Raw genomic sequence first — 24,264 nt, 5'->3', positions numbered from 1 at the left:
TGTGTCCTCATCCCAGTGCCCATGGCGGGTGGAGGGGAGGAGGGATCCCCTTCAGCGGAGGCGCAGGCCTGGCTCTGAGCTGGGGCTTCTGTGTTTCCCTGTCGGATTTGTCCCCCTTTTCGTCTGAGATGTCAGTGGATGTGACGGGCGAGGGAAGAGGTTTAGATTACAAAAGCACAGCTTAGCACCACCGACTAGGCAATGCTTTCCCTTTGGGCTGGGAAGTTTGGGCTGCCTCAGATGCCACCTGTGCCCTGGAGATGTCCTGGCTGGCCCTCCAAGATGTCCTTTGGCCCTTAGTGATATGCTATGGAAGGCGCCAGAAGAACATGCATGCTTGCCTGGAAGGTTCACGGGGCCTTTGTGAGAAACCTGGCCGATGCTCAGGTTCTTGCTGGCAGCGTCTGAGGTTGGGGGTGAAATCAAAGCTGTGGGAGGCAGGGATGGATTCTCTTCCCCGCACCGTGTCCGCTGCCGGTGGGTGGGGGAGGTCGTGGGAGGAGCCAGATTGGGGTGGGGCTGCAGTAATTCCTCCTTCCGTCTCGGGGGTCCCGGGTCGTGCTGTGCTGGGACAGTGCCATGACCTCTGGCACTTAGGAGCCACTGTGCAGAAGGCAGAGAGGAACCTGCCATTTTCGGAGCACAACACGGAGCAGCAGCAGCAGCTGCTGGCAACGACTTGGCATGTTGGGCCTGGATGGGCTGCACTTGTCTGCCTTGCTCCACGCCAGCTGTTCGTGCCAGTAGCCAGGAGCCTCGCAGGAGGCGTACATGGTCTCTTTGGACAGTGGGTGCTGCTGTTGAACTCACAGCCTAGCAGAGATGTTTGCAAATAAACATAGCATGTGAACACCAAAAGATGCCCCGTGAGCAAGCAGGGAGTGTGTTCTTCCTGAATGCGCTCCACTTGGGAAAACTTTTCTAGATGCTTCTAGAAAAGTCTGACATTGACTGGAAATAAACCTGAAGCAGTAGCGACAGCTCCATGGGGCTCAGTAATAGATGTTAAAAAGAAGTGCCATCTGGGGGGCTTCCCTTATCCCCTTTAGGAGGTGAGGAGGGATTACTTAATAGCTCCATAGGTTGGCACCTGTTAGGTTCCTCTCGCCTGAAGGAGCCGCCACACACAGTTTGGTTCTGAGTCCTGGCCCGGTGCCACCTGATGTCACCGGGCATGAATCACTGCCCAACCATCTGTCCTGTAAACACCAAGAGTTGAGTTTCACACACTACATCCTTATTAGGGGAAGCCAGATCCTTGCTTCCAAGTACCGTGTGCTTTGCACAAACTCAGCTGAACCAATTTGAGAACCATCCAGGGGGTGAACTTGACATGAAGATTCTGTTTTCAAGAAAAGCGATCCAACATGGCAAAATGCTGGGCGTTGCCAAGAGAGATGCCAGACTCTTGTGCCAAGCAAACTCTGCACGACAGATGTGTGTTCATTCGAGTGGGGCCGAAGCGTTTCCGAGGTGGGCTGTTGGCGCTCACCGACTGAAGTGCACAGCTGGGACGATACGCTGGGAGGGAGGGAGGTGAGTGTGGAGCCGGCTGACAGCGGGCAGGCTTGGCTCTGTGGGAAGAGGCGCTTTCACGGGCCGGTCCTCAAACTGCTCCCATCCCTGAAGTTGCTGTGCCCCAAAACTGTGAGAACACTGCACTGCACTCGGGTGTCCCTGTGCCCCCTGGACAGTGGTCCATGCATTGCCCAGCCAGGCCACCCTCAAAGACGGAGAGAGCAGGAGATGGTTAGTGTGGACTTGGTAGTTTCCTGAACCTGGGGGAGTTCCAAGGGCAAGAAGAATCCAGAAGAGTTGTCGCTATCCCCCTGCAGGCCCCGAAGGTCTCGGCCAGCTGAGAACATCCTGGGGCCCCGTAGCCGACTCGCCACATGCCACGTTTCCATCCCTGCCTGCCGCTAGGGTGGAGTTTCCCCAGGAACACCACCCCTCTGCCAGTAGTGGTGGTAAATCCAAGAGGTTGGAATCCATCCATAGACACTGGAGAAGCCGGGTCGTCAGCAGGCCTCAGGCCACAGGTTCAAGGTCACAACCTAGGAAGTCAGATCAAGGTCCAGACAGCCTCACAGCCTCACCACATCCACCTGCTTCCTGGCCCCGCCCCTTTCTGCAGGACAGCCCTGAGCCCTTGCTCCCCTACCAGACCCCTGGCCTCTGGCATCCCAGTGCTGTGTGGAATCAATACCTGGGGTACCTGGGCAGAGCGTGTGGCAGCCTGCCCCCGGGGCAGGGTCAGTTCAGCACAAGCTGTGGCTTCCAGACCTGGCCAGCAGCCTAGGCAAGGGTGGGCAACAGGGTGGCCCTGGCCCCGGCGAGGGCCTTAGCCAGCTGCAGGAGCAGAAAGAGTGGACATGAGTGCAGGCTTCATTTCCTAATTATAGGTGTAGAGCTACGCATATTTGTAAAACATTTTTTTTCTTGGACAGTCAGATTTACAGAGAAGAGGAGAGACAGATCTTCTGTGTGCTGATTCGCTCCCCAGGTGACCACCACAACTGGAGCTGAGCCAGTCTGAAGTCAGGAGCCAGGAGCCTCCTCCAACTCTCCCACACAGTGCAGGGTCCCAAGGCTGTGGGCCGTCCTCTGCTGCTCTCCCAGGCCACAGGCAGGGAGCTGGACGGGAAGTGGAGCTGCCGGGATTAGAACCGATGCCCATGTGGGATGCCAGTGCTTGGAGGTGGGAGAATTACTCAGTTGAACCAACGCGCTGGTCCCAAGGGTGCACATTCTTATGATAGGTTCCCAGGCTGGGTGGTGTAGCCGCTAGTGTGTGCCAGGTGCCAGGGGGCCGAGCAAACGGGTTCGTCATGTGGCCCTGCCCACACGGGGTGTGCTTCCTGTAGATCTCAGATGGCCGTCCTCTGGAGCAAGCTTTGGAGTTTTGTTGTTATTTTCTGCATAACTCATTCCCCACAATGCTGAAACTGCTCTAGCTCGCTTTCAGGATGGTCTTCTGTTTCCAAAACACCCGTGAAGTGCTGGGATGGAGACCCGTGGTATGTCTTCACGTGGCCATGCGACTGCTGACCAATGGCCAGACCACCTCCGTGCCCTTCAGAACGACAGCTTCCTGACGGATGCTCATGTCACACATGAATGTTTCACCCATCTAAGAGCTGCAGCAGTGAATGAGCACAGAGCACTCTGTGTGAATAGATAAGGCTTCCAACGTGTTGGGGTGGGGCTGTTCAAGGACTTACTGCTTGGGGACATTATTGCAGAACCCCCAAACTGGATCAACTTATAGATGTGCAGAAAACCAATCCCTGGTATTGGAGAGGTGAGGAAAGTAGGCCTTTGTTGCGAAGCACGGAGCCGGGAGCCGGCTGTTGTTGCCTAATTCCTGCTCCCACCCCGAGGAATTAAGCTGAAGGTTCTTGCCGATTGAACTTTGGGCTGAGAGGTGCATGACCAACTCATGTCCAAGGCCAGTGGCGCTCGTGACCTTCCTGGTCAGTGATGCTGTAGTCTTCAGGGAGTTCAGGATGGCCAGGTGGACTCCAGCTGGTCTGGGCAGTGACATTCTGCACGGATCTGGAATTCCCCACCCAGACCACTGCAGGACAGCAGCGGCCACTGAGCTGCCTGTCCACTGGAGAGGCGAATGGCTCCCCAAGCCTGTGAGGTCAGCAGGGTCACACCTTGTCAGTGAAGTCCTTAGCAGAGGGCGAGCCAGGACGCCTTTGGCTGAGGGAGAGGAGGGTGGACCCCAAAAGGACACTGTGGTATCTGATCTCCGCCATCGCAGAGGCAAAAAGTGGATGACCTTGGGATGACCCTGAGAGGGATATGTCAGACATGGTCACTGCAGTGCAGAGCATACAGCACGCTCAGGGCGGGAGGAGAAGAGAGTGCGCAAGAAGCCGGAGACCACAGAGGGCCGCGGGGAGGGGCTGTGGCTGCAGGTTTCCGCTCTGCCGGCTGGCAGGTGCCTCCCACTCCGCTGACCACGGCGCGGTCACACGTCTGTCATTAGGTGGCGGTGTTGTGCCGCCTTGAGTCGTGCTTTCGCTGGGGTTTTCTGCATCCAAGCAGTTCGCACTGGACGTCTTGGCCACCACTCAGGGAAGCCCACCCCTCCCTAGTGAGCTTTATGGCGTCTGGAAAACATGATAACTGAATGCCCCAGAGACGCGTCTGCAGGCACACTGAAGACCTCGGGTTCCCCAATGTCTGAGTACTGTGCTCATGGTTTCAACCATGATGCTACTGCCTTTGAAAGGTTAAAAAACAGCAACATAAGGGAAGGTTGCTTTTTTAAGATGCAGTTCCTTCCGTATGTCTCTGAAGGTAGAGTTAAAGGGAGAGAGAAATCTACCCACTATCTCACCATTTGCTACAATGGCCAGGGCTGGGTCAGATTGAAGCCCAAGGCCTGGAACGTGGGTGGCAAGGACCCACGCACGAGCGCCATCATCCATGGCTTTCCTGGGGGCATTCCTGAATCGGAAGTGGAATCGCCAGGACTTGAACTTGCACTCATACAGGATGTTGGCTTCACAAGCGGTGCCCATTACAGCACAACATTGGCACCATGGAAATTCAGTGAGTTAACCTTTGCATATAGTGCCAGTATCCCATATGGGTGCCAGTTCAAGTTCTGTCTGGCAGCTCCACTTCCCATCCAGCTCCCTGCTTGTGCACCTGGGAAAGAAGCGGAGGACGGCCAAGATCTTGGACCCCTGCACCCACGTGAGAGACCAAGAAGAGGCTCCTGGCTCCTGGCTGCATCTGACCCAGCCCTGGTCATTGTGGCCATTTGTGTTATAAACTTCCCTCTCTCACTTACAAAGAAATAAAATTTTTATGTCTACTGATATCAAAATACCTCCAAGGAAAAATTTGGAGAGAACAGTCTTAACAAATACGGGGAGGCAAACCACTGTTCACTGAGCCACAAATCCAGCAAGTGTTGTGAGGGCACCTGGCAACAACGGCAAGCACGGAGAGGACAGCGAGGCAGATCCGTGTCCCCAGCCCAGGGTGAGCAGAAGGTAAGAGACGCCCTCCCCGCCGCTGTAGTTTGTGCACAGCAGGGGAGTGCTGGCGCTGCCCCTCTGCCAGGGCCTCAAACTCCTGGAGGTGGGAGCCTGCCCCTCAGCTGAGAATCCTGAACCCCGCCCAGGCCCCGCCCAGAGCCAAGTCCCGCCCAGGCCAAGTCCCACCCGGGGCCCACCCACATCCAGGTCCACCAACCACCTCTGCTCAAACGCCCTCTCCCCAAAGGGCCACTCGGCAGGGCCAGAGCCGGGCGCTCGACACAAGCCTCCCACATTGGAGGGGGAAGAGGAGGCGGATCTCAATCTTTGATCCATCACCGGCTGCCTCCCAGGGCAGACATCAGCAGGAAGCTGGAGCCAGCAGCTGGGACGTGATGCTTAACCGCCAGGCTGTCCGCTCCTGGTCTGTATCAGCTGACTCAGTTTACCCGTCCAGGCTGACCTGCTGTAGGCAGAGCCTTGGCACTGCCCGGGACTGGAACATGGTGATGGAGGAACCACATCTCCTGTTTCAGGAGTCCAGGATAAGCTGTGCCATGGGCCAATTCCACGCCCGCCCTCCCCTGTGGAGCTGCTGGCCAGGCCTCCTCACTGGGCAGCGATTACCCTGCAGGGTGCTAGCAGCTGCTGGGTTTGCAAGAGACTCGTGTGAGTTCAGGGGGAAAAGGTCGCCCCTGCCTCACTCTAAGAATGACATCTGTTTCTTCTTCCGTCCTGGTGCACGAACACCTGATCCACCGCTGCCCTTGACATGGCCCGTGGGGAGGCGAGGGCCCGACATTTCTTGTTTGTAATGTGAATTTTTAATTATTATTTTCATCTCTTGAAAGAGCGCAATGACAGATGCATCTTCTGCCCTCTGGATCACACCCCAAATGCCTGTGACAGCCAAATCAGGAATGGGCTGAAAGTCTGCAGGCAGTGGCCAGAGGAGGTTGGGCCATCCTGTGCTGCCTCCCAGGCAAATTAACAGGGAGAAACGTTGGAAACAGAGGACCTGGAACAGATGCCCCCGTAGGGAAAGTGAGGTCGTAAGTGGGGTTCAATGCCTTTTCACACAAGCCCACTCTTCCCCCAGCCGGGTGCACCTGCAGGCGAGCTCCGCCCTGTGCCTTCATTAAACCATGCCCCTGTCTGCCTGGCCCTCTCCACACTCTGTGTGGGCAGCGGCGCCTCTCTCTCACCCTGGGGTCCTGGGGGTGCGGGGCGTGCTGTGGGCATTCCAGGTTCTTGCTCAGCCCCTGAGGACACAACGGAGCCCGGACCTTTCTGCTGCAGGCAGCCAGAGAGGGACAGGCAGGGACTGCAGGAACCAGGGACAGAGCTGGTCCTTCTCGGTGGCCCTTCCTGACCCAGCAAGGAGACAGGGGGCAGCAGCTCTTCCCCCTGGGGGGACAGGGGGCGTGGATGAGGCCCTGGGAGCAGAGGGCCAGGGCTGCACAGGGACCCCACCCAGCAGTGCAGCCTCCACCTGCGCCCTGGGCGGGACCGCCTGCAGGACCGCCCCCTGCCTGCTCCACGCCCCGCTCCCAGCCCCACACCTGCTTTCCCCAGGGACCCAGGCCCAAGGGGGATGGGGCTCACGTGCTTTGCTCTACCTCAGTCTGCGGGAATCCGCCTCCACCTCCCTGCGCACGCAGCCTTGCCAGGCTCATGCCAGGGAGGCCTCTCGCCAGCGGCTGTGTGGGACAGCGCCCGGGACCCTCCTGCGCCCGCCCCACGGAGAGTCCTCCCGCCCTGGGTCTCTGGTCTCCAGCTGTGCCGCCCCTGAGCTCTGGAGGTCCACTGTGAAATGCGGGAATACTTTGGGGGCACCAGGGCTGCTGCGCCTGCCTGGTGGGGCAGGGAGGGCTGAGCTGCGCCCACCGAGGTCCTGTGGGCTGTGTCCTGTAGGTGGTGCCTGTGTGGAGGTTCAGACCCCAGACCCACCCGTCCCTCCCCTGCGACCCTGCTCTCCCTCTGTTCTGCCAGTCCTGAGCCCAGCGTGGGTGCAGTGTCCCTGCAGGCTCCTGGGGGAAGAGTCACACCCCCAGAAGGAGGAGGCCTGGTCCTCATCCCGGTCCCTGGGTGTGCCAGGGATTGGGGAGGTGGCACAGGTTGGCCCCCTGAGGTCAGGGGCTGTGATGGTTCTGCGGGAGAGGGAAGACCCACCCTAAGTGAGAGTGGCAGCCCACGCTGCAGCCCCGGTGCCCTGCAGCTCTGCTGAGCCCGCAGGCTGTGCCATCTCCTGGGTCCGTCCTTGGGTGCAGGGACACAAGTGCCTGCCAGGCCCCGGACACCCCACTTCCTTGTGTGGTGAGGGTGCTGCCGGGGCCCTGCCTGCCTGCCTGATTGCACAGCCAGCCCAGTCCCGGGGCAGGTACACACCCACAGCCCTGACCCTAGCAGAATGAGTGGCGTCCAAGGAGACAGGTGTCCCTGGAGGCCTGGCCCCACCCTCCCAGGCTGAGGACCCCATTGGCTAGCCTTATACACGGTCCGGATCTGAGGCTGGCAGTGGTGCAACAGGTTAGAATATCAATGACCCCCTATATTCCATATGAGCAGCAGTTCGAGTCCCGGCTGCTCCACTCCAATTCAGCTCCTTGCTTGTGGCCTGGGAAAGCAGCAGAGGACAGCCCAAGTGCTTGCACCGAGCCACCACGTGGGAGACGCTGGTTGAGTTCCCAGCTCCTGTCCTGGGTCTGGCTCAGTCCTGGCTGTTATGGCCATGTGGGCAACTATGCAGCAGGTTGCTTGTGGTGGAATGCAGCTGGGTGATGACAGAGGGGACAAAGGTGCCCTCCACCCAGGCGTGGGTGCTGCCAGCTTCTTCCTGTCCCTCCCTCCATAGTCCCCCCCACGGGGCTCCCCTGATGGGCTGTGACCCCAGGGCCAATGCCCAGTCAGGTGCAGACCCTCAGTCTGGGCAGTGGCACAGACAGGCAGGTTGGAGTTTACTCCTGGGCCGTGCCCTTGCTCTGTGGGCACAGGTGGAAGCTGTGCTGAGTGAGGTCCCTGCTGCCTGAAGATCTTCCCTGGGTACCAGGCAGGGCACAGGACTAGCAACCCACACATGCTGTGGTTAGAGGCAGAAGAGAGGCTGCCAGCATGGCCCCTGAAGGCCTCTGGGTGCCCAGGAAGAGGGGGCAGGTGGCTTCTGGTGGATAGAAAGCCCTGGCACCACAGGAGCTCTGAGTGCTGGGAACTGTGTCCTGCGTCAAGTGGCTGTTGTCCTGTGGTTTGCTGGACGGGGGACAGAGCAGGTGTCAGGACTCCAGAGCGACCTGTGAAGCCACCAGTGCCCTCTGCACCTGTCCAAGCACTCATGAAGCACCATGAACCACCAGGACCCTGACATTTGGAAACGAGGCTTTTGGCTTCTATCTGGCCGGTTCTGCCCAGGCCTCTCCCTGCTCTGCTCCAAGCACAGCCCCTCCAGGAGCCCAGTCCTGAGCACCGCCTTGATGTTCTGGGACCTTCGTCATGGGTGTTGGCCTCATGCTGGAGGAGCCAGGGATGCAAGGAGGCTATTTAGGGCTGCCTCTCCCAGGCAGGATGGGGGGAGGGAGGGTGCTCAGACTCAAGTGACAAAACCTGCAGTGGGGGCCTCAGGCAATCTCGGCACTGCACAGATTGGGGGAGCACAACTCCCCACGGATCAGAAAGGGGCTGGCACGGGGGAGGGGGCAGTGCTGCTGCCTCAGCCCATCCCTGTTGTCACACGAACAGCTATGGCCAGAGAGGCCATGCCCTTCTCTGCCCGGGAGCGTCCAGAGCTATGTCTACCCTGACCTGGACATCTTGGTAGAAAGACCAGCATTTCCACCTGCTGTCTGCCCTGAGTCCCCGAGGGAGCGTGGCTCCCTGCTGACCCCTCCCCATCACAGGGCTCTGGGACCCAGCCTTCCCCAGGCCAGCTGCATAACCTGCTCTCAGCCACCTGCAGGGAGCCACAGGGGGAGGCCCCTTCAGCTCTGACTCCGAGCGGGCTCCAGGAGGGGCAAGAGAGAAGGTGGGCCTGTGTCTGGACCTCATCCTAGCCTGCCTGGCCTGGAGGGAACCATGGGGGCTCAGTAAGCTCCTTCAAGGCTGGTCAGGGTCACCCTGTGCCCCTTCTGTCTCCAGTGTCCCACCAACAGCCAAGCTGTTCCCCTTGGCCTTGGCCAGGCACCCAGGGACGGAGTAGCAGGCAGTTGGATTGTGCCCATCCTGCACAGCAGGCACTGAGGGATCCTGGCTCTGCTGGGGCCATGAGTCACCCCCTCCCCTGCTCCCCGTTTCCCTCCAACACCCAGAATAGCCGGGTCCTGCCAGCACCGCAGCTGCTTCTACTGCCGGCCTCCCCCACCCCGCAGCACACCGGCTAGCTGCTGTGTGTTTATTACAGCCGTGGACGGGTGGGGGACGGAGGTGGGGTGCTTCCTGCACCTGCAGACCCGGTGCCCTGGGTCAGCCTGGGAACTTGGCGAGCTGGCGCCGGGCCTGGGCCAGCCGCAAGAGCCGCTCCTTGAGGCACTTCCTCTTGGTGCTGGTGTCGCGGCGTTCCTGCAGCAGCCAGCCGCAGGCGTCCTTGTCCTGCAGCAGCTGCAGCATGGCCGTCTGCAGCTGCTGCCCGTAGGTGTGCAGGACGAAGAACTGCACCACCATAGGGATGTGGCTCGAGATGCGGGTGCCGGCCTCCTGGGAGGGAGAGGGCACTGGGATGAGCGGGGCATGGGGCTTAGCAGGGAAGAAGGTAGGGGGTGTGGTCAGCGCCCTGGGAGGGTGCACTCCCAGACAAGATGGTGGGAGGCCCCAGCAGGGAGCTCAGGTGAAGCCCACCAGCCCAACTCTGCCAGCTCACTTGGTAGTAGGCAATCAGGTGCTCCAACATTTCGGCCTTGGTGGTCTCGTCTACTGAGTGTTTTGCAGTGCATTGTAGTAGACCATAGCGTTCTTCCTCTGCCTTCTTCTCTCTGACCTTCTTCAGGGCACCCCGGTACACCTGGTCCTGGCAGTAGACCACCTGCTCCATCTGGAAGTTCTGCCGGATGACCCTCTCCGCCTCCTTCTCCTGCTCTGAGCTGATGTCCTCAATTTTGATCTGTGAGGATAGGAACGACAAGCAAGTGTCTCTCAGGAATAAGCTCGTCACAGCTCTGCGTCTGGGGACCACACCTGCCCTGGGTTGGGTCTCACCTTGGTGGTTCTGTGCAGGTTGGAGAACCCGCGGAAGCTCTTCTCTGAGACCACTGTGAAGGCTTTCCGCACCAGATCTGAGAGCAAAGCAGGAGAACTGATACAGTGTGGGGAGGGGCCACAGGCAGGGGAGGGGCCACAGGCAGCGCAGGTGCCAAGACACAGTGTCAGAGGTACAGTTCCTGTCCCCTGCCCCGCCCCCGGCCAGGACCCCAGCTCCTGGCTCAGGACTTGGCAGGTCCTCAGTCATGCTGACAGCCCCTTGTGCATGGGGAAGGACCAAGGGAAATGCGACAGTCTGGGCACCAAGGGATTCCAGAAATCCACAGAGCTCCCTGAGGATGCCCACAGGGTTTGCTCTTAGATCCTGTGTGCACAGTGCTGGGTGCATCTGCTATGCTGTGCACTGAGAACAGAGAAAGTCACAAAAGTATGTCACCTGTCCCTCCCACCTGTCCACACTACACTCATCTGTCCCCTGTCTATGCCACAATCACCTGTCCCCTGTCCACACTCACCTGTCTCCTGTCCACTAGTCCCCTGTCCACACCCCCTCACCTGTCCCCTGTCCGCACCCACCTGTCTCCTGTGCACACCACACCTACCTGTCCCCTGTCCACGCCACACTCACCTGTCCCCTGTCCACACTCACCTGTCTCCTGTCCACTAGTCCCCTGTCCACACCCACCTGTCCCCTGTCCACACCCACCTGTCCCCTGTCTACGCTACACCCACCTGTCCCCTGTCCATGCCACACCCACCTGTCCCCTGTCCCCTAGTCCCCTGTCCACACCCACCTGTCCCCTGTCCACTAGTCCCCTGTCCCCTTCCCACACCCACCTGTCCCCTGTCCACGCCACACCCACCTGTCCCCTGTCCACACCCACCTGTCCCCTGTCCACACCCGCCTGTCCCCTGTTCACACTCACCTGTCCCCTGTCCCCTGTCCACCCACCTGTCACCATGTGCAACATGTCCAGCGCCGGCTCCTCCAGGGCTTTGATTTGCTGTTTCACAATCGCCTCAAATGTCTTGAAGTTCACAAATCCCGGCAGCTCTCTGCCACGGAGCTGGTCTTCAAACACCCGCATTTGGCTGCGTATTTCATCATTCCCTACAGCAGGAAACAGGGGTCATGGACACAGTCACCGGCTCCAGGCTCCAGGCCAGCAGCACGAGCAGTGAGAAAGCCCAGAATCCACACCAGTCTGGTCTGTACACCGACCAGGCCCTGAGTACAGGGGAGGATCTCCCAATCTGCGTCTCTGCCCACAGAAAGGTGCCACGGAGCAGGTGCCAGGCTGAGAGCTGCACCACAGGTGTGCAGCAAACCCAGGACACCCTCGCCAGAGCCCAGTAGTTCACAGGGCTCTGCCCTTATCCACCTGCCCAGCCAGAGGCCACCACTAGGCAGTGATCTCTGGGGCCCACACGAGCCCGACCCAGACAGGGATCCGCAGCAGAAGGGAGCTGGCCCTTCCAGGCCGTCCATCAGTCACACCCACCTGGCTCTGGGTGGGCTCCTGAGTGACCACTCACCTTCCTTAAAATTGTCCTCGGTCACAGTGTTCCACCTGGAGAACTCCTTCCTCAGCTTGGTGAAGAGCCGGCTGTCCTTCTCCCCGACCACCTCCTCCCCTTGTATCAGAGCCGTGATGTCCTGATTAAAGGCACTGATTTTCTGCCAAGAGAAGCCCCAGGATGAGCAGAGGCGCCAAGCGTGCACCAGGCTGGTGTGCTTGCAGGGTGGGGGGCTGGGAAGGAGGGGAGCTGGGAAGGAGGAGGCGCTGGCCTTAAGCCCGCCCACACCCGACCACCCTGGGCTGTGACTGCTCGGGGCTACAGCCAATGAAGGAGACCCTCCTCAGGCAGGCCCGCCTCCCGAGCGACGCCCTCCCTTTCCACTGGCTCTCCGACTAAGAGGGCAGAAAGCCATGCGGGCGAGGCCCCGCCCCTCCCCGGCAGGCAGCAGGGCCTTGGGCTCCAGCAGGTGCATGGCTCACGTTTATGAGAAAGACGAGCCGTTCGCTGGAATCTTCGGGGATGTCCAAGCCGTACTTCTGCAGCTCCTCTGCGCATCTGTCGTGATTCTCCTTGATCTTCTGTTCCAACAGCGGCAGGGTTTTCTGTGAAGGGGGGGTGACCGAATGTCTGGGCGTGGGCAGCGATGGCCAGCCTGGGTCCTCGTACACAGCCACGCCCCTCCCAAGGGTGGTCCTGAAGGCCAAGGACAGGCCAGAGTACCCCAGGGGCCTGTTTGACTGGAAAAAGCTCCTGCCCCAGGACCAATTCCTTGGAAGTCCTGAAAAGGAAACCCCAGAACAATCTACATCTGGAAACTTCCAGAGCTACAATGGGACTGAGGACTTCCGCTCTTGACATCACAGGTCCAGCCCATGCTGCCCACAACGATGCCCGCCAGTGAGTGGCCATGACTGTGAGTGACTCTAAGGTCGTGGCCAAGGGACAGCAGCCAGCCAGGACCGGAATTGGAAAGCAACCAGAGGCCAGTCTGGGCCTTGGCTCCAGTGCAGGGAGGGCAGCCTGACTGGCTGCAGAGGCCAGGGTGGAGCCCAGCGATGGCCCCACCTCCTGCACATGGGGGTGGGGTCGGGCAGGAGCTCTCACCCCCCACCTGGCTCAGCCACATCACCCTGCTGTGCCAGCTCCCTGGACCCTTGTAGGGATGCTCTGGGTGGCAGGGCAGGGCCCAGGGCACCAAGGCTGCAGGCCTGGCAGGCATCAAGCTCACAAGCCAACAGGAAGCCTGGCAGAAGCTGCCCTCACGTTGGGGCATGTGAGCACCGGGTCCACACAGGGAGACTGGTGGCAGACACAGAGGTGTGGGCCCAGCCAGGCCCTCCCTGAGACTGGGATAGCAGAGGCCAAGGGACACCAGCTGCTGAGACAGGGAGGCCTGGGGAGGCCCAGGCTGCCTGGGGGACCCACTTTTATCAAGGTGACCGCGGAGCCACCACACCCACAGGCCCGACACCCGCTGCCCAAGACAAGACTCGTGCCCTCTCGGCTCCATGCTCTGGGTCAGCTGCGTCTCTGCTCTCTGGCAGAACCCTGGGCATTGGTATGTCACAGGATCGCTGGATTGCTGAGTCCTGCGCTCCTGGCAGAGCCCTTGGTACCAGCCCTTGGTCCCAGGTGGGCTGGCTCCCTCTCTGAGGCCAGGGACGCCCTGGCAGAGTCCTTGGCAACAACCCTTGGTCCCAGGCAGGCTGGAACCCTAACTGAGGCCAGGGATGCCCTGGCAGAGCCCTTGGTACCAGCCCTTGGTCCCAGGCGGGCTGGGTTCCTCTCTGAGTCCTGGGACGCCCTGGCAGAGCCCTTGGCAACAACCCTTGGTCCCAGGCAGGCTGGGACTCTGAGGCCGGGGATGCCCTGGCAGAGTCTTTGGTACCAGCCCTTGGTCCCAGGCGGGCTGGGTCCCTCTCTGAGTCCTGGGGCCCCTGGCAGAGCCCTTGGTCCCAGGCGGGCTGAGTCCCTCTCTGAGTCCAGGGGCCCCTGGCAGAGCCCTTGGTACCAGCCCTTGGTCCCAGGTGGGCTGGCTCCCTCTCTGAGTCCAGGGACGCCCTGGCAGAGTCCTTGGCAACAACCCTTGGTCCCAGGCGGGCTGAGTCCCTCTCTGAGTCCAGGGCACCCTGGCAGAGCCCTTGGTCCCAGGCGGGCTGAGTCCCTCTCTGAGTCCAGGGCACCCTGGCAGAGCCCTTGGTCCCAGGCGGGCTGAGTCCCTCTCTGAGTCCTGGGGCCCCTGGCAGAGCCCTTGGTCCCAGGCGGGCTGGGTCCCTCTCTGAGTCCTGGGGCCCCTGGCAGAGCCCTTGGTCCCAGGCGGGCTGGGTCCCTCTCTGAGTCCAGGGGCCCCTGGCAGAGCCCTTGGTCCCAGGCGGGCTGGGTCCCTCTCTGAGTCCAGGGCACCCTGGGGAGACCGCCCCCCCCCCGGGTTCTTACACAGATGTGCTCGATCAGCTCCGTGCTCAGTCTCTCGGCCAGGCAGGGCACCGTGGCCCGCCCTTCCTCCAGAAGAACCCTGGGCCAGAATGCAGAGGGACGTCACTGGAGGGAGCGCTGGAGCCAGACCTGCCGGGCTAGGCTGGCACTCAGCTCAGCTCTGAGGACACTGAAGGCCGAGCTGCAGTGCCCTGGGGGATGTCACCCCTGTGTTGACCCCAGCCTGGGGTGTCCTGAACATGCCCAGAGACACATGTGGGTCTGTTCTGCTAACACAGCTGCCCCGTGCTCTGAGTGGCACATGTGTGCAAGCCCACACACACACAGACCTGTTCTGCTAACACAGCTGCCCCCCTTGCCCTAGGCAGTACACATGTGCAAGGGCTCTCCCTCCCTCTCCCTCACACACACACACACACACTCTGCTACTGGTGTGCTCCTCGGGCTGGGCAGAGGCACACCTGGCCCAGGTGTGTGCTTGCTTGCAGCTGCAGGAAACACACAGACGCACCCCCACTCTGCATGCATGTATGTCCCAGCTGAGCTCCGGTGAGGCTGGCCCACAGCCCGGGAGCACGGTGCAGGACGACGGCTCAGGGACAGGAACTTGGGCGTCAGCCTCTGCACCTGCTGCTACGCGAGTCCCTCACTCACCGCCCAGGACCTTCACATCACACCCACACACGCGCACAGCAGCACCCTGCAGCCCTGGCTGTGCACGAGCCCAGAGCCCCACTCCCACCTGAAGTGTGAGTGATCCTCAAAGAAGGCCTGTTCCCTCTGCAGGGCCTGGGCCAGGCTCAGCTGCTCCTGGATGTCCTGCTGGCCGCGGCACTTGACCACCAGGTAGCCCTTCTTCAGGGGGAACACCAGGTTCCGCACCACGTCCACCACCTTGTCCTCTGTGCCTCTGTCCACCAGGTCAGGCTTCGTCAGGATGCCTGCAGGCCACGCACCTTTATCAGCGCTGCTTCCCGGCTCCGCGCTGAGGCACGGCCCGGCTGACACCCAGACACCGCCTCCAAGGTTCCTCCCCGCCTTGCTTGTGGGAGATGAGGCTCCCAGAGAGCCCAGAGTACTGCCCTGGGGAGAGAGGCAGGGCTGCCCCCTGCAGGCAGCCAGGGCCACATCCCTTCTCCCAGGCCCCTGATGGACAGGCCACTCTGTGTCCCCGTACTGTGTGTTCTGACACCACAGGATGAGTCTCCCCATGTCACTGAGGTCGCCCAGCAGCACTGCTGTCCTGTGGACCCCGCGGGCTCCAACCTCAGGTGCAACTGTGCAGTTGACCCCTGCTGGACACAGGGCCCCACCTCACAGCAACCCCGGATTTCTGAGGCTCAGCTCCTGGCCGCTCACCTATGGTCCGGTCCCCATCGGGGTCCACCTCCTGGGCCATGCTCAGCGCCTCCGTGGTGGCGATGTCCACGTTGCAGGGCACCACCACCAGGTTGATGGTCTCCTGCCTCTGGATGTAGCTCCGGATGAGTGCCTTGATCTACACAGAGAGAGGAGTTGTGAACAGGGCCCTGTCAGGCCGGGGAGAGTTCCTGGGGCCTGGCCCGGCTCAAGGCCGAGGGTGCCCAGAGCAGCTCCTGCAGGGACAAGAGCCCGAGGGACCTGCAGGGCACAGTGAGGGAGGCTGAGCTCTGCAGGGACACGTGGCTGAGCCTGCCCACACCACAGGGGGCAGCTAGTGGGAGTTCTTGGACATGCCATATGTCCTTCCAGAGCAAACTCAGGCTCTGCCCCTGGCCATGTCAGCAGGGAGTCCCCGGCCAATGCCAGCCCTGCAGGGAGGCCCTGCCAATTGCCAGCCCTGTCTTCGTGGTGGTTCTGCCCCCGGCCAGCCCTCTCATCATAGAGACCCCACCCCTGGCCCTGTCTGCAGTGAGGCCCCACCACGACCACCCTGTCTGCATTAAGGCCCCACCCCTGGCCCTGTCTGTAGTGAGGTTCCGCCCCTGTTAGGTCTTCACAGAGGCTCAGCCCTAGCTCTGTCTGCAGGGAGGCTTCCTTCCTGTAGCACTGAACCAAGAGGTGCCCGATGCCTTCCCTCTGCCCACCCAGCCCAGGCACGAGCATCTCACCTGCCTTCCAATGTCAGCAGGCTGATTGCCCACGGCCACCCGGGTGATGCCGGGGAGGTCGATGAGTGTCAGATCCGGGACGTCTGGGGAGCTGACCTCCAGGTTGATAAGCTCCGCACTGATGCCCAGGCCTTTCCCGGCAATCATGTCCTGGGCTGAGGAAGAGGCACAGGGGACACTCGAGGCACTCAGGGTGGGGCCACCTGCTGCTGTGGCCCCTGGTGCCAGGGATGGGCAGGTTGGCAGCACCTCACTCTCCCAGGTGGAGCCTAAGGCCCCAGGACTGCTCCGTGGGCTCCCTGCCTGTGGCTGCAGCCCTCTGTCCTCACGGGCCCGTGTGTCCCTGTCCTCAATAGGGCAGGGACTTCCTGTGGTCACCTGATCCCACCCATGGCATCCCAAGGCAAGGGGAACCAGGAGCAGGGATGCTCCAGGACACTCAGCAGTGACTGGACAAAAAGGTAGAGGAAGAAAACCCCCAGGGGCTGAGTGTATCCTGCACATTGGGTTCCCAAGTGCATTACACAGGTCCAGGAGGGGGTGGCGTCTCGGGAGCCCCGTCCCAGCACCTGAGGGTGGCCCACAGGTGAGGATAAGGCATGCGCTCACCTTTGTTGATCTCCTGTTCCACCTGCGCCGGCTCCAAGATGTCCACCTCCTCGTCCTGGTAGCTGACCTTGCCCATCCACTCACTGTCCGGTGGCAGCTTCTTCAGCTTCAGCACCAGGGGACAGCGCGTGACAATGCCTACGGGCCAGGCCAGCTCAGCCCTGCAGGCGACCCTCGGGGCCTCCAACATATATGGCCACCCCTCGGGGACAGTGACATGGATAACATTCTGGTCACACTGTGCATGACACATCCGATGTGCGTGACCAGAGCAGCAGGCATCTGCACCACGCAGCAGGGCCTGTTCACTGTTGGGTGTTTGCTAGCACCCTTGGGCTGCGGGCACCCTCCCCACACTGCCATCTGCTCAGGACACAAGCCCCTCAACCTGCAGAGTCCCCCAGCAGCCCACACGTTCTCATTCTCCCCTGTTGGGAAGGACTCCTCCCACTAGGCCACCTGCCCACCATTCGGACTGCAGACGCCATCCTGCCCCAACCCTGTACAGTGCCAGGACTGGCCCAGGACCCGGCACTGCTGCTTGCCATCCCTGCCTGATATCTTGGCTGTGCAGCCCAAGCAGTGTCCCCAACACAGTGCCAGTGTTCACCTGTCCAAACGGAGCCCCATTTCTTGGGAAAGTCACCCACATGCCCACAGTACTGAGCAGGGGTCCCCTAGGAATCGACTCAGCTCTTCCATAAGCTGCGGAACACACACTGGCTAGACAAAAATGTGCAGTGTGATGGCAGTGTGCAAGGAACTGTATCCCCTCGAACTTCAGGTGTGGGAGCCTGGCCCCTAATGTGCCTGCCAGAGGGTTAGGGCCCTAGACGAGGTCATGAAGGTCAAATGCAGGGAAGAGGGCCAGGTCCTAGTCCTACAGGACCGTGAGGACCATGCACTTGAAGTGGTAGGTGGGGACATCAGGGACGCTGTTGCACAGAGCAAAGGCCATGTGAGGGCAAGGTGAGGAGGTGGACGGGGCAGGCCATGGACAAAGCTTGGACACAAGCTGGCCGGGACTGTGAACTTCCCCTCTATAGAAATGTGTGAGCAGCTGCTGCCAGGCTCCCTGTCTGTGTGAGCTCTGGGGGACCCCGAGAGGGAGGAGCGGAATCATGTCTCACCGCTGCCCCTGGGGAGGGCCACGCCCGACAGAGCCTCCAGCACGGAGCTCTTGCCGGAGCTCTGGTCCCCGATGACGGCGATGGCGGGCAGGGCCAGGTCCTGCTCCACGCCCAGGGCCCGCAGGGAGTCGATGAGGTCGATGCATGGGCGCACCTTCTGCTCGTACTGCGTGCACAGGTTCTTCTCAAGCCCCTGGAGGAGCGAAAGCAGGAACTTCTGTGGCAGGTGCAGGTGGCATGCACCAGATACCCTGGAAGCAGGTGATGGAAACTCCCCAGGAGTCACAGAGCAGGAGGAACAAACGTCCACGGTGGGATGCTCGGGACCAAACCTCATGAACATAAACCCAAACCCAAGAAGTCCAAGGAACCTCCAGCCTGGAATCGCAAAGGAACCTGCAACCAGGCACACGGAATCACATGGCTCAGGGCCAGGCTCAAGCACACAGCCCGAATCTCAGCCGTAGCATGCCAGGTTGCAGTCAGAGCTGCGATGTGAGATGGACAACAGATGCTCACAGAGCCGCGTCAGCTGGGGAGACAGTGGGATGATGCTCACATCTGTAAAATTCCTGGGAGTCTCAAGGCAGAGAAAATGCCTCTCAACACACACGTGGAATGTGGAAGAATGAATTCATCAGTGTTGACTTGCAGCCCAGGAAGTGTGAACGGAGACCTACCCGCAGGGAGCAGGGAGCCCACCGAACCGGAATTCTCATCTCAGGTGGGAGGAAGTGTTGTGGGCTGTGGAGCTGATTTACATTGCTTTAGCTGAGCACTCAGGAATCAGGCCTAAGGCAGTAGCACCTGGCCTTTGCAGACTCATTGACGTCCTATTGTCCTGTTAATGGACTTGGGGGGAAGAGGAGATAATATGTAATAAGGAGGCTTTGGAGTAGATGGCTCCCAGCACTTCTACCACCACCATGGTCTCCGTGTGCTTTTCGCTTGGACATTCGCCGTGCCTACTATGCTGGCTCATCGGAAGAATTCTAATCTGTCCAGGCATTTTCGTTATTGTGAGACTGGCTTTTTATACAATGTGAACTTGGAGGTTAATGTCAATGTCTTACAAAAGGGCCTTCTATTATTCCTACTGTTTTGGGTGTCCCCATTGACCTTATGCTAATCAAGGGACCTGTATTTAGGGTTTCACCCTTTCCTTAATCTTTAGGTTCTCCTTTGTGATACAAGATTAGGTTGTAGGATAAGAATCGTAGCAGGAATTTCTGTTGTTTTTGGATAAAGCAGATGGCATGGTTGTTCTTAGAAACACCCACTTGATCATGACGTGGAAAGTCTGAGCCAGAGTTTAACTGATTCTGTATAAATAAAGCAGACGGCTTTATTGCCGTGTCCACTATCATCATGGAATCCTAGTGGTCCGTCTCTTTCTTTCTGCGCCTCGTCCACGCACCCTTCCCGAGTTCCGAAACCCAGGCTGGAGCTGGACTCCGGCAAGGAAGCAGTGGCTGACTCACCTCCCCAGTAGACATGCTTGTGGGACAATGGACTGTCTGAGCCCAAAGATGAGACGTGGTAGGGTTTTTGATAGGGGAAGAGCCTGCCAAGGCTGTGATGGGAAAACCATGTTTCTATTGGGGTCTTAATCTGCACAGAACAGAAGTAGCTAAACCTACTCAGTGAGCGGCACCTACTATGTGCATGCAAAGTTACATGTAATGAAACCAACCAGGGGAAATGAGATTGTCAGGCAAACCTGGTGACCCCAAAAGGAGGCAGGAAAACTCACGGTGGGAATGAAGCCCAGAAGAGACAAACTGCTAGGATGACTCAAGCCCAGTTACAGTGCACATGGACTCTGAATGCCCGAAACGCCCTCAGGTGGCCACACCGGCTTTGATGACAAACAGGAAGCCAGCAGGACCTGACATCCCTCAGTGTCCTAAAGCTATGGTGACCCACACAGCGTGCTGCCAGTGTAGGCATGAAGAGAAGCCATGGACCAGAACAGGCATCCTGGAACCCAAGGCCACTGGGGTGCTGGGGTGCAAGGTCAGGGCCAGGTGAGTTTCCCAAGTCCCTGAATGTGTGAGCATCACGTGGAATCTGCCATCTGTGTGGGACATAAAGGCCCAGCTGAACCAGCTGACCACGGCTTCACACGCGCGAACACAATGGGGCACCCTCTGGGGGCCTGGCCAGCAGTCACAGCGGCTCCTCCCCCTCAACATAAGCAGCAATTCCCAGCTTCCAGTGGAAAGCCAGGCTGCAGACAGACAGCAACACGAACCCCCGAGGCCCTGGCTCGAGTCAGGGCAGAGACCCAGCATGTGGCCGGCATGTGGTTCCTAGCAGCAAGTTCTGGATTCTGGGGCACGCAGCTCCACAAGCTCTCCGAGGGCTGGAGCAGAGGATGAGCCGGGGATGGGCAGCGGCCCTGAGCTCCTCAGACCCAAGGCCTGCCCAGTCCTGCCTCAGCCGACCACATGCCCCAGAGCCAGGGTGCCTGGGCAGCCAGTCAGCTCAGGCCATCGGCCTGCACTTGGGTCTTGGACAAGGAGAGGACAGGATGCAGGAAGGCGGCCGCACGCTGATGAAGGGGCAGCCCTCAGCAGGACACGCTCCACCTACCGGGACGGCACCTGCGGAGCGGCCACCTACCTCCGGCTGCTTTTTCTCCGCTGGGTGAGCATCTCCATTGGTCATCACAGCACTGGATTCAGGACCTGAATCAAGATTGGTGGTTCCCTCTCCAGACTGCACCATCATCTCGCGGTGTCTGCGGCGTTTCCTGCGACTCGTTGAGCTGATCAGAAAGGCGGCATTAGCAACCCTGGCACACCCCACCCAGCTGCTGGTCCCCGGCTGACGCACAGCCCAGACACCCCTTGCCCTCCCCACCCCGAGCAGGCACTGGGCTCTGGGCTCTGCACACTTCATGCAGGAAGCTCAGGGGCAGGGCGTCCTCACATTGCCCAGGAGTTTGCCAGCATCCCGTGCACCTGCTACACCATCCCCCTGCACTGAGGAGGTTCACCAGCCCAGGGGGCCTGGGGAGGACCCTGAGGGGCAGGTCCTGGCTCTCAGCCCCACACAGGGCTCCAGGGCCTCACCTATCCCTGTGTGTGCGGGATAGTGAGCCAGACAGCAGGTGCCTCTCCCCCAACCTGTGCCCCTCCTTCCAGCTCTGCGACCCTGGCTGCTGCAGACCCCACTGGGCAGAAGCTGTGCCCCCTTCCCACAGGCCTGGAGTTCTCTCCCAAGGTCAGAGGCAGGGAGGGGAGCCACTGCCCAGGTGTGAGAGGCACTGCCCCTGAAGCCTGGATCTAGGCATCCGACCTGGAGCTGTGCAGGCTGCTGCCCAGGACCCACCTCGGTGAGGCCCACAGAGGCCCTGGGCACCTGGGGTTGTGCCCTTGTGGAGTGCCCTCAGCTCAGCCCGTGCGGGACAGGAGGGGTCAGCTCTCCTCCCCTGAACCCTGAGAGCCCCATGCCCTCCCGCACACTGCCTGCTCTGGTTGAGGATGTTCCCCCAATCTTGCGGCCTCCCCAGCGTGGTCCCATGCTTCAGGGTTCCCTGAGAACCCCCTCCCCCACCCTCATCTCTGCCTGCACAGTGCAGTGTGTCAGGGTGCCAGGGTGACCACAGGCACAGGCCTGAATGTCCACAGGCGGGCAGGCGGAGCCAGGTCCTCCTGGAGGCCTGGGGGCTTCCTGGCCAGCAGCTGTGTCCTAAAGCGGAACAAAGCTGCCCTTGGCCATCCAGGAGCCCTCTGGGTAGACGCAGGGGCCCAGGGCTCCTGGACACTGTGCTGCAGGAACACCCTCAAGGGAACACTGACCAGGCAGTGACATGGCTGGGGACCCCACTGAGAAAACTGCACCCCATGCCCGTGCCTGGGTCAGCTCTGAACCCCCTCCCCCATCCTCCATTCAGACTCAGCCAATGGGTCCCTGTCACCCCAGGGCACCCAAGGGGACCAAGGTGCTGGCTCCTGTCCCCCACCCGACTCTGGTCCAGCAGTCACAGACCAGTGGATGACAGCCAGCAGAGGAGATATATGTCTGCCAGTCTTTCAAGCAAATCTGATAAGATCATCAAAAACACAGTTTTTTCAATCGATGCTGTACCTGACGGTATCCCTGAGTATTGCTCATGGTTGACCCTGGGTATGTGTGTGTGGCTGTAGGGATGGGCAGGCCCTCCCAGGACAGCCTCCTACCTTTCTGGGCAGAGATTCCGTCCTGCTCTTCCTACCCTAACCCACAGCCTCTACCTGGGGACAGGCAGATGCATGGTGTGGCGGGGCCCGTTGGGTGTGTTTTTGTGTGCCCTGATTCTAAGCAGTTATTTCTGGGATCCTCAGGCAGGAGCAGGGAGGACTCAGGGTACCTGGAAACCCACAACTGCATGGGGGCCAGCCCGCGGTGCCAATAGAAAACTTTCTTGGTGCCCCGGACATTACTCCAGACCCTTTCAACTCGCTGCTCTGCCAGTTTCCCTATGACCAAGTTCGGGGCAGTGGCAGACTCACAAGGGTTGCTATGAGCAGGCTGCGGCAGGGCCAGCTTGGAGCGCGAGGGTCACCCGCTGAGCAGGGAGCCACATCATCCTCCCCTCACAGAGGTTGCCCCCCTCAGCCCCCACACGCAGCGGGCATCCCTGCAACGACACTCACCGATCCACGAAGCACCGGCGTGCGTTCTGGAGGTCTCTGAGGTTTGGTTTAGTTTTGTTTCGTGGTGCTGGATCCGCCCCTGCGCTCCGCCCCTGCGCTCCGCCCCTGCGCTCAGCCCCACTCAGGGGCTCAAACTCAGAAACGAAACTGGTAGACCTCAGAAAACCAGAGGGTGGGTGGGGCCCAGGAGGCAGACAAGCATTTGGCTGGCTGCCTCCTAATTGTGGAGAAACGAAACTTGGTGGGTGAACACTGCAGGAATGAGGGTGCACTGGTGGGAAATGCCCATTCTGGTCCCAACCCTGCTGGGAGGGAAGGAAGCCGGCAATGTGGGAAGGCTGTGGCAACAGCTGTCTCAGACCCAGGGGCTCCTTGACCCTGGCGGCCACACGGGGGTCGCAGCTCCCGCAGATGGTCCCCAGGGCTCTTCTAGGACAGTCAGGAACTCTAACCTCCCTGGGTGGACGGCCATGGCCCCCTTCCCTGCTTACTGAGCTCTGCCCAACCTACCCATGCCTGCAGCCTGTCCCAGCTCTGGGAACCCCTAGTAGGGAGCCCAGTGCCATGGTGGTGTAAGGAAAGAAGGGGAGGGGCTACCCAGGCCACCAGCCTAAGCCCCCCTTGTTGGACAGGGCACTTTCACTGGAGGGGGTCATCCTATGCCAAGGTGGAATGGGCATCCTATGCCTATGCTGGAATGGGCAGGGACCTCCGCCAGGCTCTCCCCACCCTGCACTGGCTGCTGGAAGGCGGGAAGGGCACCCTAGGGTTGCTACACAGCCCTGAGGTTCCACCCATGACCTCGCAGGAGAAGGAACTGAGGGAGACCCTGGGTGCAGGGGGACTCCAGGGAAACCCCAGCACCTGGGAGGATCCTGGGGGAGGAGGCGTTGGGTGCACAGCCTCTGGCCTGAAGCTGGGAGCCTGCATGTCTGTGGAGCTCAGCTGACAGGCATGCCTTGTGGAGGGGCAGTGCGGCTTCGTGGGACTAGGAGTGTGAAGCTTGGCCGCAGGCATGGAGCTCTCTCTTGACACCCAGCTCCGGGGCTCCCCGAGCCACCATGACCTACACCCCGCCCTCCAGGGCTGGGGGACCCACATGGCTACTCCCCACACAGGCCAACTGATACCCATGGTGGTCCGATTCTGCCAGGCTGGGCTGATGGACCTACTCCATGGGATGACCCAGCAGGCCTGGCAGGCACCACCTTCCCGGAACGTGTGGGGTCCTACGCTGTCCCGGAGCCTCCGGTGGTCATCCCAGGTCCCCGAGCTCTGCCCACCACCACCACGGTCCCCATCCACTCGAGTTCAGTTGCACTTTCATTTCCCAGGAGCAGTTCTAGAACCGCAGCAGGAGCAATGAGCAGGGAAGAAGCAGGAGCTGCCAGGAAAGAGAGATGGGGGAGGGTTGGAGAAGGAGGTGTTGCATGTACCAGGGCACAGGACCAGTGGGTGGGGAGAGAGGAGGGGGTATTCCGGGGAGGAGGCAATCTGTGGGGGAGATTCCAGGCAGAATGCCAGTGTTCAGGACCCTCCCCCTGCCCCTGGGTCTGCGCTCTCTGTCCTGTGTAGTCCCTGTGTTCAGGGTCCCCCCGGGGTCTGCTCTCTGTTCACCATGGAGCCCCGCGTGTTCAGTGTCCCCCTCCTC

At 60.5% G+C, this 24,264-nt stretch overlaps 1 protein-coding gene across 1 annotated transcript; it reads right to left on the bottom strand.

The window, feature by feature from the left end:
• Positions 1–9,383: 9,383 nt before the first annotated feature.
• On the bottom strand, positions 9,384–22,666 carry LOC101519882 (interferon-induced GTP-binding protein Mx1-like). Its single transcript, XM_058661604.1, has 14 exons — positions 22,614–22,666; positions 20,596–20,740; positions 17,971–18,163; positions 16,841–16,978; positions 16,232–16,386; positions 15,501–15,639; positions 14,884–15,082; positions 14,142–14,220; positions 12,185–12,307; positions 11,721–11,862; positions 11,137–11,295; positions 10,182–10,258; positions 9,847–10,086; positions 9,384–9,683 (listed from the first exon to the last, which is right to left on the bottom strand). Exons 2-14 carry the CDS (start codon positions 20,701–20,703, stop codon positions 9,453–9,455), a joined length of 1,983 nt encoding a protein of 660 aa, XP_058517587.1. The 5' UTR covers positions 20,704–20,740; positions 22,614–22,666; the 3' UTR covers positions 9,384–9,452.
• Between the last annotated feature and the right edge of the window lie 1,598 nt (positions 22,667–24,264).

Source organism: Ochotona princeps, chromosome 3, assembly GCF_030435755.1.
Source record: "Ochotona princeps isolate mOchPri1 chromosome 3, mOchPri1.hap1, whole genome shotgun sequence".
Lineage (NCBI taxonomy): Eukaryota > Metazoa > Chordata > Mammalia > Lagomorpha > Ochotonidae > Ochotona > Ochotona princeps.
This window is presented reverse-complemented; position numbering and strand designations above follow the sequence as displayed.